The following is an 18,530-nucleotide window of genomic DNA, read 5'->3' as shown; positions in this document are numbered from 1 at the left end:
GGTGATACTTCCTAAGTACTGTATGTAGCTTTTGATTAACACAAAGGAGTTCTCTATCAGACCATTTTGGCCTTTAGAACCCCTGGAGGCACCCAATGGGTAACTCTAGTGGTCACTGAGGTCGGGCGTACAGACAGGACAATGTCGGAATGAAGCAAAAGATCAAAAGCATCATATCATATGTAAGGGACTTAAGAGCGTTAGGTGGCGGAAGGAAGCCAATTTGATCTTTTTTTTTATTTATTTATTATTTTTTTTGTCGATCAGTATCTTTACTCTTTTCTTTAAGAACCAAGGGTTTGTTTGATTGGCTTTCCAATTTTCATACATCATCCAGCGAACATGTTGTATAGTGTGTAAACTGATCTCAATAAATGGCAACAATGGCATTCACTGTGAGTGCCTCCAGGGTACTTTGTTTGTGAAGCTAATTCTCTGAGAGAAGAACAGAGGAAATCAGAAAAAATGTTAGTGGTTTTGAACTTTGATCTGTGAACTACAGTACCTTTCCACTTTATTTAATAAAGACAACTACTCAGAATGAGGCTATCATTTTTTTTAAGGGTGTACTCCACACTGTCTAGACAGACCACTAGTCATCCCCTTTTCTGTCTAACTTGAGGCCCTAAAAGAGATTTGCTGAAAGTAATAAGACCTTTTAATTCTGGCAATACATTGCAATCAAACTCAGACTCATGTATCATGCTGTGTCTTAATCATCTTTCACTGTTGGTCTAATTCCACTTAACCCTCATCCTAAAGTTGTTCCACAGATCCTCATTGTGTTCAGCCAGCAGTCAGTATGCACTCAGGGAGCTGTATACAGGGTCTTGTGTTGTGGTGTCTCCTGACTTCTGTGTACAGCTTGTGGTTCATTCCTTAAATATCTGTGGCCTCTCTGATGTTATTCTCAGGCTCTTTAGCTCAATGAGATGGTTGCAACGTAACACTTGTATTCCCCTGCTGGATTTGAGACATTTGGGGAGATTAGGAAGAAAAATATCCCTTGCAAGGGTCCCACTTTACATATGTTGTATCGCAATATTAGTTGAACGATCATGACGGATTCCACGAAGAAAAAGGGAATGCTGGGATTTTGGAGTGCACCACAGGCGAATCAAACAAATAAACCACATTAAACTAGTACATTTGTTTTCATTCTTTTTGGTAGGAGCTGTTGGTCTTGGAGCTTGGTCCAACGTTTTTCCCCAGCCTGTGGTCTCTTAATTACCTTTGTAAGACTGAATATTTATGGAATTTTCGACTGACCAAAGAAGATTGATTTTTGTCATTTTGATGACACGCTGATCTTTTCTGTAATCACACTGGGAGGTCACAGAAGTTTTCTCTAGATAATCATTGGACTGAAAATGTTTTAAAACATCTAAAACTAGAATAACAGTCAGTAGAGCAGCCCTTCGTCAAGGCTGAACTGTAACAAAAGGTAAACATTATTGAGCCTCATATTTGTATTTGTCCGACCACATCGTGCTGAGCTACATTTTGTGTAATCAGCACTGTGCTCTCACAATAACAATAGCAAAGGTCTTAATAGTGAACCCACACACAAAAGCAAAACACAGGGATGTCTGTCCTACTAACAGGCAGTTAATATCTGGTGAAACAAAAAAATATTTCACATACCCACGTGGACAAAATGTTTGGTCTGTTAATGAAATAAAACCCTACAGGAGTCACTCAAATGACTTGAAGTTACTTCCAGAAGATAACTTTTATTAGTATCTTTTAACGTTTATCAACCAGTCATTGTGCTGTTTGGTGATTATGGTTTATACCACACTGAACATCAGAAAGTAAATAGTTATCTCAGAAAATTAGCAAAGCAATATAGTCATGCATGTTAAAGGTAAAGGTTATAAGGCCATCTCCAAACAGCTTTATGTTCCTGTAACTACACTAGCATGCAATATATCATTCATAAGTTCAAAATCCACAGCATTGTAGCCAACTTTCATAGATGTGGCCACAAGAGCAAAATGTTGAAGAGATGCATAATTTGATTGGTAATCAAAGAGGAAAACCTACAGAACAAGTAAAGGGGAACCCCAAGGTGTAGATACATCAGTATCAGATCACACCATCTGTCCCAGGGGTGGCCAAGTTCGGTCCTCAAGAGCCCTTATCCATCCTGTTTTCCATGTTTCTCTCGACTAACACACCCGATTCATGATCAGGATCATTATCAGGCTTCTGCAAAGCTTGCTGATGAGCTGATCATTAGATTCAGCTGCGCTGAAGGAGGGAGACATGGAAAACAGGCTGGTAGGAGCTCTCTTGGACCGAACTTGGCCACTCCGGGTTGAGGCTAAGTGGACATAGTTGAAGATGACCAGGTATAACACAGCTGTTGAAAGGAAACCATAAAAGAGTGAGACTGTAATTTTCCACAGTGCATATTGACGAGCCACAAAGGATCTTGGAGAATGTTTTTTGGACTGGTGGGACAAAACTGGAGCTTTTTGTTGTTTCTAGCGTGATAGTAGAGTTTTACTGTACCAGCACAATATTTTAGCGCCTTGTTTTCGTATCATTGGGCACACCATATTATTAAGTGCTATATCAAAGAACAAGTAATATATTTTCATACATAAGGCACTCCGGGTTTTAAGGCACATTGTCTTTGTGAAGCGTTGTAATCCAAGACCCCTTTTCTTCTATGGGAATTGGGTTCTCCAGGGTTAATTGTACAACATGACTAGTTTTATTTGGTAGAATTAACGCTATTATGGTAAGTTCAGACCAGCCCCGATAAATGAGGTTCATTTTTGCCACCTCTACCTCGAGCAGAGGTGGGGATCCTCTGGCAGATGGAAAATGTTGGTTGAACATCGCTAGTCAATCTTGTGAGTGGTGGTTGTTTTACAGTATTACCTTGGCTAACACTAAACACTATTGACACTTCAACAGCTGTAAACAATAAATGCACTTACAATCATCCAAACCTTTTTTTTTGCTTTGTCCCGACAGCTATTGGAAGCTGACTGCTATTTACCTCTCGCCGATCCCACATTGTTCCACTGAAATTACGTCATCAGAAAAGCTCAGCTTGCGTTGGGTCTAACCAGAAACCGCAGCAATAGACTAGTAGGACTACATTGCCCATGATTCTTAGGAATGGATGCAGTTCGAGTTCCAGTATGACAAAACCAGACACCAGCTAGCGATTAGATGATAATGAGAGCTGAAAATCCAACATCCATCACTACCACATCCACTATTGAGGCATAACGGATTACAAGGTCCACCTTAGCGTTAGGAGAAAATTAGAGTTTTTAAGTGTCGATTATGGTCCGATAAATATGGAATTTGCATTTTCTACTAGCTTACTAAAGAGCTCATCAATGTTGACTATCATTGTCAGCTCCTCTACAATCCATGTGCCTTTCACAGCACATAGACTTTATTTTGCCTTTTTTATTTATTTATTTTTTTATCCACGCCACTGAATACAGTGTGGCCTGCTACTATCCTTGTTTAGGTGACGGGCCTCATCTGCAAGCTTCCCGGAAACGGCTCTTGTGTTTTGGAATGCTGCTATCAGTCAGGTTGGGGAGCATGTTGACAGATGTCTGTGGGTTGACCACTCAGCTGCGCTGCTCTCATAAAAGGGCCTGATCCAGGGGTTGAATGCTTGGCCACTGGACTGTGACCTCAGTGGCCTCGTCTGTGCGCGCGAGCGTATCAACTTCATCCTGAAGCAGGATATGAGGCTCTAAGAATATACCCTATCACAAACTAGGAAGCCCAACTGCAAAATGTGATACACACATTCTCCTGTCAGTGTGTGATGTGTGCGCGCAGCGGAAATAGTGTTTTTCTGCCTGGTGTGTCAGTGTGTGTTGTCAAACCCCATCAGCCTTGCATATTATGCTGTTTTTGTTCTTTTTCTCGCTGCGCATGACATGTTGATATTCTGGCATCCTGTGGTTGGTTTGAAGCTGTCAGGGAGCCTCTGACTGGTCAGCCACACAGCATAGCGCACACCAGGTGGTCGGCAGTATGTCGCCGCTAATTTCTTTTTCGGAACATTTACCTTGAAATATCAGAAACTGAGCAATTCGTCAATATACAGTCAAGGACTTTGAATATACAGTTCAGAGGTGTTCACATGGAAACATTCTTGTTTAAAGCTTGAAAGTGTGAGTGTGGTCAGTAGTTACCTACCATCTACACAGTAGAACATCGCATCAAAGATAAGACAATTGTAGGGCTGAAGGAGGGGGAAAAAAGACCTCAACCTCAAAGAAGAAAGAATGTGCAGATGTTTTTAAATGCCCATGTGTGAAGCCACAAGCATAGCTCTGGGAAACCAATGAGAATCCAGTGGTAATTGTCTAATGCTTGTGTAATGAGACGCATATTACAACCCCAGGAGGTCCAACCAAACACTAAAGAACCAGAAGCTGTGCTCAGAACATTTCTGTAGATCCAAGTCCTTGGGGGGGTGTTGGACATTTACACTATCCATGCCTCACTTCCTTTCCACTGTAGGATATTTGTCAGAGAGAGTGCGGACGTCTGGAGGCAGAAATTACTGCATTGCACGCAGTTTTGTTTTATTACATTTAATTACAATTTCTAGCCGGATGCAACTCAGTCATTCACACGAATACACAGTAAAAACTTTAAGCGCTGAATTCTGTTTATTATCCATCCATCCATTTTCTTAACCGCTTGCCCCTCACAAGGGTCGTGGGGGTGCTGGAGCCTATCCCAGCTGGCTTCGGGCAGTAGGCAGGGGACACCCCAAACTTGATTGCCAGCCAATCACAGGGCACACAGAGTCGAGCAACCATCCACACACACAAGCACACCTCGGGACAATTCGGAGCGCCCAATTAACCTGCCAAGCATGTCTTTGGAATGTGGGAGGAGACCGGAGTACCCAGAGAAGACCCACACAGGCACAAGGAAAACATGCAAACTCCACCCAGGAAGGGCGGAGCCCGGACTCGATCTTGCGTCCTCAGAACTGGGAGGCAGACGTGCTAACCAATCATGCACCATGCCGTCCCTTATTATTATTATTATTATTATTATTATTATTATTATTATTATTATTATTATCATCATCATCATCAGTAGTAGCAGTATTATTTTGTTTTGTTTTTTAATTGAGTTTATGCATAATGTTGCACATACATTAATCAGTATCAAAGAAAATATAAAAATATGGTTAGAGCATATTTAGAAGAAGGCTAATTTCCACCTTAAGTCCCCACCAACCTCCCTTTCTCGCAGAAGCCTGTCGATGTTGTACAAACACTAACTGATACTTGGAACTGTTCATAATTTCCTACACCTTGATTCATTAGCATTTGTCTTCAAAAATGGTTATAAGTACACCTCTGCAAAACACTGGATCCTTATTAACATCAAGGAGAAAAAATATAGATCTGCTGAATACCGTCGTAAACATTGTTTATACTGCCTGTGCACACCCCGACAATGAGAGTGCCACTCTGGATGTCATAATAGTAGTATGGCCAAAAAAAAAAAAAAAAAGTTCCCTGGGGTCACACGTGCCCACCCTGGTATCACCCCGCACCCCCCATAGAGCAGGTGCACCCCCCTATTTGAGAAGGGCTCCTGTATAAAGAAGGCAGGAGATTGTTGTCACATGTACAACAAGCAGTTAATGCCAGAAATGCCTGTGTTGTGGCGGCCTCTTGGCATCCTCTCTGACCAGTTTTCTTCTCGCTGTTGCATCAATTTTGGTGGGATGTCCAGTTGGGAATTGATTCACTCACTGATGACTGTCTTCCATCATATATTTAATACATTGGAGATGATTTTCCTCACTTACAGTATACCTTTAAGCAGTGAGATCCCTCGGATACTGTGGAAACGCTCTGTGGACCTTGATTTCCCTTGTAAAGGTTATAAATCACATTAAGAGTGGAAAAAGTGTTTTTTATAATGATCTGGGTGTCATTTTTTTTTCTACCATACAATCCTGGTGTTTGGATAGGGGTGTGTAGACTTTCGATATCCATTGTGTGGATCAACTACATCAATCGGGGTGTGGGTGTGCGTGCGTGTGTGTGTGTGTGACCATTGTAGATTTGAATTAACCACAGAGGGAAATGTGAAGCCACCACATGGACAGCTCTACTGTGGTGGTCCGCTTTCTTCTCTCCGTAGCATACCCGGCGCACATGCACGCACACATACACAGCAGCCCGCCAGTCAGCACCCGAACCCCCTCAATTTATTACTGCCCAGCTCCAGTTCCACACATGTAATCAGGGGGAAAATTACTAACTCAAGCAAAATGCTTTGCTACGTATGGTATATTCATGTTGTCATAAAATGTCACATTGTTGGCTCAATTTCCATCCATCCACACTAATGGTGAATGTAGGATTTTAAGTATCATGCTTTTCAATGTACAACTTTTATCTCATCATTGAACTGTCAAGTCAGTGCCTGTTATTTTTCTATATATATATATTTTTATTCTAGTCAAATCTCTCCATTTGTTTGGCTGGTAGTGGTATCATTTATTTTGTAAAGCGCTATTAAACATTTTGTATGCTTGGTTTAAACATTTGAGAAAGAGACTAGGTGATAGTGAGCAAGGCTTAGACATCATCTGACCAATCACATTAAACTACAGACATGTGCCTTGTATACAAGTAACACATTTTTTTACAGTCTCAGAGGACCTCTGCATTTTGAAACTTGTGTTCTGAATTAATACCAAAGAATAGTAAGTGTAGTAATTGTAGTAGTAGTAGTAGTAGTGTCTAGACAAGGATATCACTTTGAAAACGGACATTACCATATGCCTGTAGATATACAGTACCGTGTGTACGCATGTGAGCAACCAAGTTAATTGTACAGTATGTAAAATGCTCAACTTCAGCAAAAAGTGAGCAACTGTGATGTCTTCAGTCGACAGCAAATGGCAAAATGGCCACCGCCTGAGATGGATAAAAACAAGTGGATTTTGCTGCTTTAACCCTTTGACTGCCAAACGTTATCCAAAAACCCCAATGGTGCCAGCCGATTTGGACCATTTTCACTCATCTTTCAAAGCAAACAGAATATTGTGCGCTATGATGACATAAATATGGTGGATACCATATGAAAGTTTGGATTGCATTCTTTCATGTTTCTTATTCCGCTCTTTAGTAATCACAATTTGAAATTAGTTCATTGGAGTGACATAAGCGAAAATACAAAAATATTAACAGAAAAACAAGGTTTTTGTGAAAAGATACATTTTTTTTGCACAACAGTGACTTTGACACTAATATTTTTTGTTTAGTAACAAGGCAGCACAAGACTGCCCAATGAGAGAAAAACAAAACAAAACGTAATAAACGTAAATTAATGTTTTTGGCAGCATTCATTATGATTTTATAATACGTCATTAAACGTTTTTGGCGGTCAAAGAGCTAATTCATATTCCATAAAGATTTTTTTTTTTGGTTGACTTTCCCCTTTTAAGTGAAGCACACCCCATTTTTAGTGGATCTGGATGAATGCAAATGTGTCAAATTGTCAGTCATATCTCTCGTCTAGTAAATGCATAAAACTTGTTTTTGGAGCACACTTTATTGTACAAGTTATGACTGTCAGCGTACAGTATTCTGCTTAAGGACACACAGACACTCTCTTAACATCTGGGAACACTTTTTTTTAATGTAAAACCTGTCCAAGTGTTATTTTAAAATCCATACGTCTTTTTTTTCTTCTTCTTCTTCCTCATTTAATTTCTTTTATTCTCAGTCCAACTAAAACAAGTCGAGTTCACCTCCAGATGCCTGCTTTGTATTACTCTACATGGTGCGGTCATTATTATGTATCTTATGAGACCACCCCCTATCCCCACTTCTCTGCAGGATGCTCTTGAACATTTTCTACATGTTCTTAACCTCCCGTTTTATTTGGACTCCTCTTTGCTGTCACTTTCTGGTCAGATCACAGGATGCTGGAGAGCATTTCCTGCCACCATGGCTGCAGGAAAGAGGCAAAAAAATAAAAAATTACCCTGTTTGATGTGCCATCTCCTCTAATGCTTTGCACCTGGTATGTGCTCTACACACAATTTCTGTTCAACAGAAGCACTTACATTACATCCTCCCTTCCTACCCATTCCTACAAAGTTGTCATCGCTCTAACTACAACCTTTTGCTATGCAATATCCACTCACGTTTAGTGCCATTTAAGATAAGGCTTTGGAGGTAAGGTTTGTTTACACTGTCTCAGCTGAGGCTTTAGCTTTGGCGTACATACACCTACAGTGTAATGTATTTTTGTTTAAATCAGGATTAAGGCACAGGAGTGTCAGTTTTACCTTGACTGATTTATTGAGTCAATTACAAGTTCCCAGTACAACTTTGGGTTGGGCAGAGATTTAAATGCCGTTAGGGGTTACTTTATTTTCACTAACACATGTTCTATATTTTTGTTATTTATTTCATAATAGTCCATTCGAACTAGCTGGAAGATTTACTTTTTGGGGACTGCTGCCTCAATCAATTTTTTTTTTTAAAGAAAATTTTTACTGCTACTAAAGTCTCTCTTTCTTAGACATTTTTGACATTCGTCTTCTTTTCCATTACAGAATTAACATAATCTGTTATTGCAATAAATAAGCATAGGACTTCATTGCCTGTATGTTTTCTTCAAAGCAGTACAGATGAGAAATGGGAATCTCCATTAGAGATGTCCATCCATCCATACATCCATTATCAGAACTGCTTATCTTCACGAGGGTCGCGGGTGTGCTGGAGCTGTCTTCGGTAATCATTTCATATAAATACACTCAAATGCCAGTTCCGCCTCATAATTATCAACACTGGCTGTGCAGTCTTTTTCTGAGAATGAAGAATTAGTGGATGTAGGACGCATTTGTGCCACATATACAGTAATTGTAATTCTTTTATATACGTTTTCACTAAATGCTAAAAGAAATATATAAAAGCTGCCATTTATATTTCAATCCTTGAGCGACAATGCTGTGTTCACACTGCAGGTCATCAACAAGAAAAAAAATAGCACCTTCAAATTGATGTATTTTTCATCAATGATAGACATTACCAAACATGACCTGCTGAGAAAAATTGTCAGCTACCTTATGTAAAGTACTGTGAAAAGGTATTTGCCCCTCTCCCTGTTTTTTTGTTGTTGTTTTTTTTCTTTTTTTCTTGTTTTTGGTACATATTTATGACCCGTAAATGTTTCATATCCGACCTCTGAAAGACTACAAGATAAATCTAGTAAAGTTTTTGGAATGGCCAAGTTGATGACCGGACTTAAATCCAATTTTGGTACTGTGGTATGACTTTAAATGATCTGTTCGTACTTCAAAATGCTCAAATTTGAGTTAAAACAATTCTGTGACGAAGAGTGGGTCAAAATTCACGTGCTCTCCTCAGAGACTTTCAATGATGTTTGTGAACCCAGATTCCACGACACATTATTACCCTCATGAAATACTGTTGAACGTCCTTTGGACACATGGAAGACACTATACACAGTACAGTATACTGTAGATGTAATTTACCGGTACCCTGAAGTTAGTACTGTATGTGCTTTGTCTAATTGAGCTCAAAATGACTGTGTATAAGAAACCTCCCTGACCCCCACCAGATTCTACCACAGCCAGTTTAGAGTAATCTATTCCATCCATGTGTTGAGAGATTAATTGATATACTGACTCAGAATAAATGGTGTTATTATATCATTATGGAAATGCTTGGCAGGAAACAAACATAGTTTCAAACTGGCGTCTGAAAAGTCATGCACACCTCCAAATCTTCAGATCCAAACTCAGCTCTGACATATTTTATAAAAGCAGAACTATACATTGTTAAAGCAAATCTGTTGTTGCTAACAGAGGAAGTAGAAATAAAAAATGTCACTGGCCAGAATTGAACAGACCAAAAGTTCCTGTACAGCATTTAAAATCACTTCTACAGTAAATGTGAATTCCATAAAATGACTAAGGTCAAATGAAATATGTGGTTGTTACACATGGATTCTCTGCCACTTGGATGTGCTGGCCAGACATGTTAAACATGCCATCATGGAGAGCACGTCTGCCAGTGTTTAGAGTAACACATCCGACACCAACTGTGTATAGAATAATATCACGTCCCTGACATGTAAATTGCGAGGCCGATAAAGGACTTATGTGGAAATAAAACTGCAAACGCTGATTTTGTTTTGTATACAGCTGCAGTGTAAACAGAGGGCCTCATTGTCTGGTTGCTATCACGTATGACTTGTGTGAGGGTGGTATAAATTTGAAATTTGGACACAAGAGTTGAGATGAGTCATTCTGAGCAAGATTGTCATGAACATCTGCCAATGTATCAAATCTAAAACACAGTGCAGGAAAGCTGCACTTTCTCTTTATCATGTGTCAGCCCATTTAAGGGGAAAACACACTTGACTTAAAATACCAACAATTAAGTCTCTTTCTTCTGCCAAGTGTGACACATTTGGAGTAGTTTGTTGTTGCTGTCTTCAAATTGTTGTTTTCTTTATGACTCGGTTTCATCCATGTTGAAGTCATCGAAAATTAATTGGGAGAAACTGTGACTGACGGCGATTTCTATTTTGCTGACCATATATTCCACCACATCATTTTGCCCCCGCATTCTGAGGCTTGCTAAGCATTGTAATTTAAGCAATTTAATTACCATAATCGGTGGATGAAGCTTAACAGCTATTTGATTATTTGACTGGGGTCATAAATCCAAGTTGCAGAATGTCTGGCTGTTAAGAACAGACCATCGTAGACAGGGAGGGAAATTAACCTACTAAGTAATTGCAACTTTTATGAATCATACTGCTTATGAATTCCCCCTCAACATTCACTCTTGCCAAATGGGAGTCAAAGCAAACTGATTGAGGAGCCACTGTACAGTGTAATGATTTCACAAAGCTGCTGGGTGCCAATAAGGACATGCTGGCTGCACTTGGAGCTGTGATGGAACAACACCAGAACCTCAAAAAGTGGAGACTCAAATCATTGAAAACAAAATATGGAAGAACATCTCTGGTCAAACACAATACATTCCAGTTTTTACCATTTTTAAGGCCAAGATACACCAATCCGACGTCGGGAGCTGGACAGCGTTGGGCCGACGGCCTGCGCCGTCTAATCAGTGTATAAATTACTGGCGTAAAGTCGGATCGAGTTGGAATACGTCTTGGGGGGAGGCTGCGTTTCCAGCAAATTTGACGTTGAATCGGCGTTGTTGATCACTGTGATTGGCTGTTTGCTAGCGAATCAGCGCATGGGACAAGAAGAGCAAGCGACTAACTCGGATAAACAGTACTGATGGAAAGCCTGAACCTTTTTTTTTTTTTCCTCATTTTGCGCATCGTCACCGTGCTGTACCATCCGCATTTGAACGTACAATGTCTGTTTGGACAGAAGATCGGGAAGATGACTTTGTCTCTTTGTTTCAAGAGAGACCGGCATTGTATGATACTACCATTAAATAGTTTGCCAACAAAGGTATGAAGGCCAGACTATATGGCATGACATGGGGACGCAACTGGATATAGGTAGGATTTACTGTTATATACGATACTGTGCAAAAAGCCGGAGGGTTTCATTCACGTGGGAGGACATTGTGAGAGAAAAAGTAACTGGTGTGCATTATTTACGTTTTTATATTCCTTCTCCATAAAGAGCTTTCCGGTTGCCTTTAGGAATAATGACTACCACTGCTGATGGTATGAAGGGGAATTACTTCTCGCGTATGCGCTGAAGGTACGTAAGAGTTGGGGTCGGTGCGGTGTGTATTTACGTAATTTTTCTATGCGACGTGCCGACGTCTGGGCCGATGCCACAGGGGGTGTACGTAGGCTTTCAAACAAAGAAGTTAACCATGTAAATGGAAACCATAAACTCAACGTGCACAGTACCTTAGCTTTGATAAGTGACAACACGATACAAAGGCATTGGGAATCAATTCTATTTTCTTTTTAACACTTTCTTAATTAACCTTGTTTGATTTTTATAAGAAAAAAAATACATTTTTAATAGCCACAAACACCCAGCACAAATGTTTTGATGCATGGTGAACAGAGATACACAGAGGTCTTGAGAGGCATTTTTTTTTTTTTCTAGGAGAATTCAAAGATGTTTGACTTCAGGGACATTCAACTTTGGAAGCTCGATTAATGGAGCACCCTTAAAATGGAGCATCTCTATTTTAACTTCACTTTGCTGAATTACATGAGAAAATGACATTTTGAACTTTCTATTTTAGTGCAAATATAGAGGACCTCATCTCCCTTAAATACACACAGTCTTGCCTCGGTGAAGAAGTGCAAGGAGACAAGAATTGCAAGTGATTGTTGGGGAAATGGAGTGAAAAACAGGTCAGGGATTGTGGGTTCAGGTTGTGGGTTTCAGAGTGACAAGACCCAGAAGCTGGCAGGGCTTGGTATTACACTGGTGCTTCCTGTACCACTGGCCGGGGGCAGGAGTTTGGGAACGGAGTCTGGATGAAAGTTGCAAGAGCAGTGCGTGAGTGTGTGCATGTACGCATTGCCCCGTAGGATCACTCCGGTTGGAGTGTTTTAACACAGCTCACTGCTCCCACACTCCAACCATCAGGCCGTGAGCCTCAACCAGATCCCACTGTGGTTTATTTTACAACCTTGAACCACAGTTAGCCTACAAAACCTCAGCATGGTAATCAGCCTGTCCCAGGCTTCCACTTTTAACAAGCCCTTTTACTTATTTACAATATGAATTGCTGTACAATATAATTTGCTGCAATATTCTCAAGGTATTCAACATTATTTTTCTAGCAATTATTTCTCCGCTGTCATGCAAATATATAGCCCATGTCTGGATTTGATTTTTAAAGTCATTGTTTCCCCACATTTTAGGCGTCCACTTAAATTTGCTGTAACATGCACCAGTGGAGTTTGCCTGCATATGTGTTTCCTATTTATTGGTATTCAAGGAATCAGCTAATGCTACACCGTGTGCAGAAGGCCCCACCTTTAATTCTATTACAACATGATCCCTAATCTGCTACATCTCAATCACCAGTACTCCCAGAAGTCTTCCCAATGAGACAAATCAAGATTAATGTTCTGTCAAACACACGTACAGACCAAAAGAATATCAAAACCTGGAATGTAGGGTGCAGCTAATTTACAGAGGTGGGCGCTTCAGTAAATTTTGCCTGTCCATCATTCGCCAGTGGCCTAGGCACCTGTCCATCAGTCCGTCATTATTTCAAGCCAAACCAAACTGTAATCATCAGTCTGCCATCGATGTTTTAACCTCACTTCCATCGTTGCTAAATTACAGTTTCGTCACTGCTATTTTAGGAGCGACGGATCTTCTTCTCCTTCTTCTGCTGCTGTACGTCACACACATTCACAGCACAAGAAGTGTATTTACTCCGGTAAAGGACCACGCCACGTACCATGAAAACTACAAGATATTCCATAGTAGTTACAATCAGTATTTACAATCATTTCTTTGACTCAAACATCCACTAAATAAACAAAATATAATGTAAGTAGTAGACACATTTAATAAAAAACTGAATAAAAGTCCACACGACATAATGCTGCCATCTCTCACTCTCTTATTGAAATACCGGTAAATAATTTGACTAAGGTTTAGCAGAAAATGACAACTATATAGGTTTATATGCAAATAAATACACACATATAAAATATTGGACTCAAACAAAGAAAGTACATATGTGTTGTCATGACGAAGTGAAGTTACTACATTTTGCTGGTTCCGCCTCCTTAGCCAATCACAGCAGGGCACCAGTCTCCACAGAGATCCTAGCACTCACTCTTACACTTGTATAGTGAATGCAGTCCTCTCTAAGCAACTTCCAAGCAAACGTGAGACAACGAAATATCATCATCAGCGAAACGCCAGTGTAAATAATCGTCACTAACCTGCTAAGTCTGTCTTTTTTTTTTTTTTTAAGTTCCTCGTCTTTCGCCAACAAAACTGGCGTCCGTCAAAGACGGACTGACGGAATGAACGCCTTTGCTGATTTTTGTGTTTACATTTGTTCTACATATCTTGTGTTCAAGGAAATTTGGTCCGTCAATATTTGTACCAGATGTTCCTGTGCTGACGTATCTGTGAATTTGCAGGTCCTACACTCAACATATTGCCAGTGCTCAAACTGGTAGTATGACTTTTCTGCCAAAATAATTTGGAACAAGCAACCTCATTTGAACTCCAATTGGCTCCTCTGATTTAAATTATGTGCCTAAAGAAGGTGAACTGCTTCATGAAATAATGACCATGAATGCCACGATGCAGTGCGCTTACAGCATTACATTGGTTTTGATCCTTTTTGTTCTATACATAAATTGCAGCATTCTATCATTAAAAAAAAACGTTTCTCTGGTATTTCCCAGCTATTAAATGAGGTTGGCTGACGAACAAGGACAAACTAAGTTACTATGTGCCCCCCAGTCCTCATGTACTCTCCCTCTCATGCTGCCTTCCTCATCTGGAAAAGGGTGTCAATTATTAGTTGTTGTTTTCATTTTCCTTGCGATTTTCCACATGGTGGCGGCGCACAGATGTGTGATTAAAAAGCATGTGAGAATAAATGGTGTGTTCCACCTGCCTTGCGCTGCGTTTTAGGTCATACGTGTGCACTTAGGTAGTGGGTTGCTTTGCTTTCCCAAGGTCTTCTTTAGTCTCCGTTTGGCCATGCAGCGTGGTCCTCACATGACCAATCAAACTTGTCAAACCACCAGTGCATTCCCCATCCCAAACACACATGTACAGCAAGAGATCTGGCTTCAATTATTATTGCACCCCAAGGGAAACTGCCAAAATCCCTCCCCTCCTTATTTGTCAGAAATGAAGCTCTCTTGTTTCCTACGATTGGCTGAAATATGGTGTTTGATATTAAATCACACAGGTTTCCATTGGTTACATGAGCAAGAAAAGCGTTTATCGTTTATATTTATATCGCTGGTGGGGGGGATGACCCTGCAACTCAACAATGTAGGAACGTGGCTGCAGATTGTCATGTTATGTTGATTATGAGCAAGAGGCTCTGCTAAATGGGCTCAAGTGGAGAGATAATTTGGAAAGCATATGAGGGAACTTAGGTTGGTTTAATGTGAAAGATCGTTTGTAGATGGGCAGAAGATGGAGGTAGTGTTACAAAAAAAAAAAGAAAAAAAACCTAAATGAATCTAGACTGACATATCCCACCCAAATCATACTTGGGCTCTTGGCTTGATTCAAATTTAACTATGTTGATAAATGTGGTTCCAAATGTTGATTAAGGATCTGTTTCACTTGTTTGTGTGTCAACAAATCCAGCTAACTCTGGTTATGCACCTCTGATCTCCCATCACTGTTGTTTTTGTGTTTGATGCCTATGTCATAACACAACGCACTTGTGGCGGCTTTTCTGGTGTGGCTAAGCGAGGAAAACGCTGAATGAAAATTAGCAGTGACATTGCCGAACTAAATAAAACTACTCAGCTTGCCACTACATCTGTAGTCATTTTAAGCTCTTATTTATTCCATTTAAGCACTCATTTGAATTCACCAGCACAAATAAACATATCATAACAAACTGAAAGCTCTGATGTCATAAGCAGATGCTCGATTGTGATTGTTCTTTTTGCTTTGTGAATTCATGCGCAACTTGTCTTTGGAGTGCATCATCTTTTCTTGGCACTGTTGGAACAGTGTTTGGAGCAGTTCAATTACTGAGCCAGTCGTACCCACTCCTGATGTATCATATCTTGCCATATTTATGTTTGTGTCTAGGTCTTCCACTATATGGGTCACAAAAATGGAAGAGTAGTGTACTAAAGCCACAATCTAAAAACTGCAATCTCTGCCAAGATTAGGATTAATCACACCACATTAATGTAAATTTGATGAAAAAGGTGAAGTCTGGCAGATGTTTTGTCTTAGTCACACTACTGTTATTGCTCTTACATACTACTGAGTGGGCAAAGGAAAAGATTTTCAGTTGTTAGAAAGACTCGTCCAATTTATTTAGCCAAATAAAAAAAAAAGTATACTTTGTGGTAGGAATGGAATGTAGATACTTGTATTCCTATCAAATCAAACTCAAATCACACTTTAGTACTTGCCTTGGGGGGTCGATGGGGCAACAGATGTTAATTTGTCGACGGGGGTGGCGGGGGTGTTGGATAACTGACCAATGTTTACTGTTTGTGGTTCGTTACCATGGGAACTCTGCATGGCGACGGGCGGCATGCACCAATTAACATATATCGATGTGTGGCCGTCTACCGGCCCGAAATGGCAAAATGTAAAATATTGTCCGATCCCGATCCAGCCAATCAGATCGGTGTAAAGTCTAACAGGGGTGTCCAAACTTTTTCGTGTGAGGGCCGCATACAGAAAAATCAAAGGATGCAAGGGCCACTTTGACATTTTATTAAACAGACTAAAACCATGCAATCAAGCAATTAAGGAAGGATTTTTTATTTTTAATAATTTTTTTGATTATCTTTAACGCCTGTTAAAGGTGATAATGCAAACAGATTGGGATTTTTCATAATTTTCAACCGACTAGAATAGATCCACCCCTGCCCCAGATTCAGAATCAAAGCAAGAGTAATTGGTAATAACATGACACATTTTAAATCGGTGTTGGCTTGAGGAACTTTGTCAATTATGATCACTTATAATGCCTTGACAGACAGCGGAAAGTGGAGGAAATCATTTTTGTTTCTGAAACTGAAATATTTTGATTCATAAGATTTAAAGGGATAGTTTGGATTTTTTGACATGAATCTCTATTTCATCATCACTTCCAGTGTGTGTGAGATCAGCACTGACTGACCCTTGACAGTGCTCTGTGACGCGAGTTCTGGTCCGGTGTTGGTCGAGAGGACAGTAGTCAGTTAAGTTGGCTTGGGTCATGGAAATAAAGCGTTTTTCTTCTAAAAACAATTTGTTTTCAAAAGAGAAATACATTTGCATCACTAAACTCCTTTTCTGAAAAAAGTCAGACGCCATTACCGCCGGGCACTATTTTTCTGTTCGTTCGTGTCACTGCGCATCGCCCTGGAGGCAGCTGACCGACACGCTCCAGACAGCTGATCCGCGCGCCTTCCGACTTCGAAAAGACAAACAACTTGTTGGTTTGTGCGCGTCTATCAGCTGCATGCAGGGCGCCGCACAGTGATACGAATGAACAAAAAAGTAGTGCCCGGCAGTAATGGCGTCTGACTTTTTTCAGAAAGGAGTTTAATGATGCAAATGTATCACTCTTTTGAACACAAATTGCTTTTAGAAGAAAAACGCTTTATTTCGGTGTCCCCAGGCAACTTGCTGGACTATTTTCCTCTCGTCCAACACCGGACCAGAACTCGTGTCATAGAACGCTGTCAGGGGTAAGTCAGTGCTGATCGCACACACTGGAGGGGAGGATGAAATAGAGATTCATGTAAAAAAATCTAACTATTCCTTTAAGAAAAGAACATTTTTGTTGCTATTAACTTTAAATAATTTCTTATCTAAAAATGTAAAAGTCTATTAAATGTGTGATTAGTAATAGTTGTCAGTTGTCATAACCCACCACTTTTTCCGAGCCCAATAGGGTTGCAGGCCAAGACAAAAATTATATGTAGTAGACTCTAGTGTGTCGTTAACTTGTTGAAACAGCATCACAATAATGTGGGATTAAGTGAAGCAGAAAAATATATATATCATGATTCCATCACAGCTTCCAGCCTCTCTTGAGATCAAACCAAAGCAATAACGTTTACATTTGTTTTTTTTTTTTTGTTTTTTTTTTTTGTTTTTTTGTTTTTTTTTAGAAGGAGTCAATTCATTTCACACTTTCCTAAAAAAAAAAAAAAAAAAAAAGAAAACATGTAAGCTATTTTAAGTTATAATATATTTATTTGTCTTTTATTGCATGCTTTTAGAAAATATATTGCTGTCAATAAGAATTTTTTTTAATGCTTTTTCTTTTCACGTAATCTGCTCCATATGTTTTGAATTTTGTTTCCTTACTGTGTCGAATTGGAACACAACCCAGGATCTTATATTCAACGTACCGTTACACCCCTACTACATGGAATTCATATAGCAATATTCTGCGTGATGTTTACCGCAATGTGCTTCTGTCCCATTTTGCACCACGGTAACAATCCAATCTTTTTGTTTCCTTTCAGACGAGCTTCTAACCTTGGTATCCTGCGCGACCCAGGCTCAGAGGTCGAGGATCGCCAGTATCAGATCGACCTTCAGTCCATCAACATTGGCACCGCTCAATGGGAGCAGCTCAAACCAGAGAAGGAGGGAATAAAAGGAGGTGTATCCGCGGACGGTGAGAGGAACTCCCAGAACCCGGCCCTGGAGTGGAACATGGCCAACAGGTCAGAAGAATTATTATTTCTTTATTGCGTACAGACAGCTAAACTCCATCATCATTTGTAAGGAAGTCGTCACACTTTACCCCACCTTTTTCATCAAACTGGTGGAATTGTTGGGAATGGCGGCTGTCACACACACACACACACACACA

At 40.0% G+C, this 18,530-nt stretch overlaps 1 protein-coding gene across 2 annotated transcripts in view; it reads left to right on the top strand.

Annotated features, from left to right (window-relative positions):
• The window catches only part of vps13b (vacuolar protein sorting 13 homolog B), a 337,411-nt gene that overhangs the window by 197,390 nt on the left and 121,491 nt on the right, over positions 1-18,530 (top strand). For both annotated transcript variants that reach the window (XM_077526198.1, XM_077526199.1), the window contains exon 32: positions 18,178-18,381. In XM_077526198.1, the coding sequence (XP_077382324.1) occupies positions 18,178-18,381 (204 nt within the window). The remainder of the gene's footprint in view (positions 1-18,177; positions 18,382-18,530) is intronic.

Source organism: Festucalex cinctus, chromosome 7 (assembly GCF_051991245.1).
Source record: "Festucalex cinctus isolate MCC-2025b chromosome 7, RoL_Fcin_1.0, whole genome shotgun sequence".
NCBI lineage: Eukaryota > Metazoa > Chordata > Actinopteri > Syngnathiformes > Syngnathidae > Festucalex > Festucalex cinctus.
Note: the sequence above shows the minus strand (reverse complement) of the source record. Positions and strands in the feature narration are given on the sequence as shown.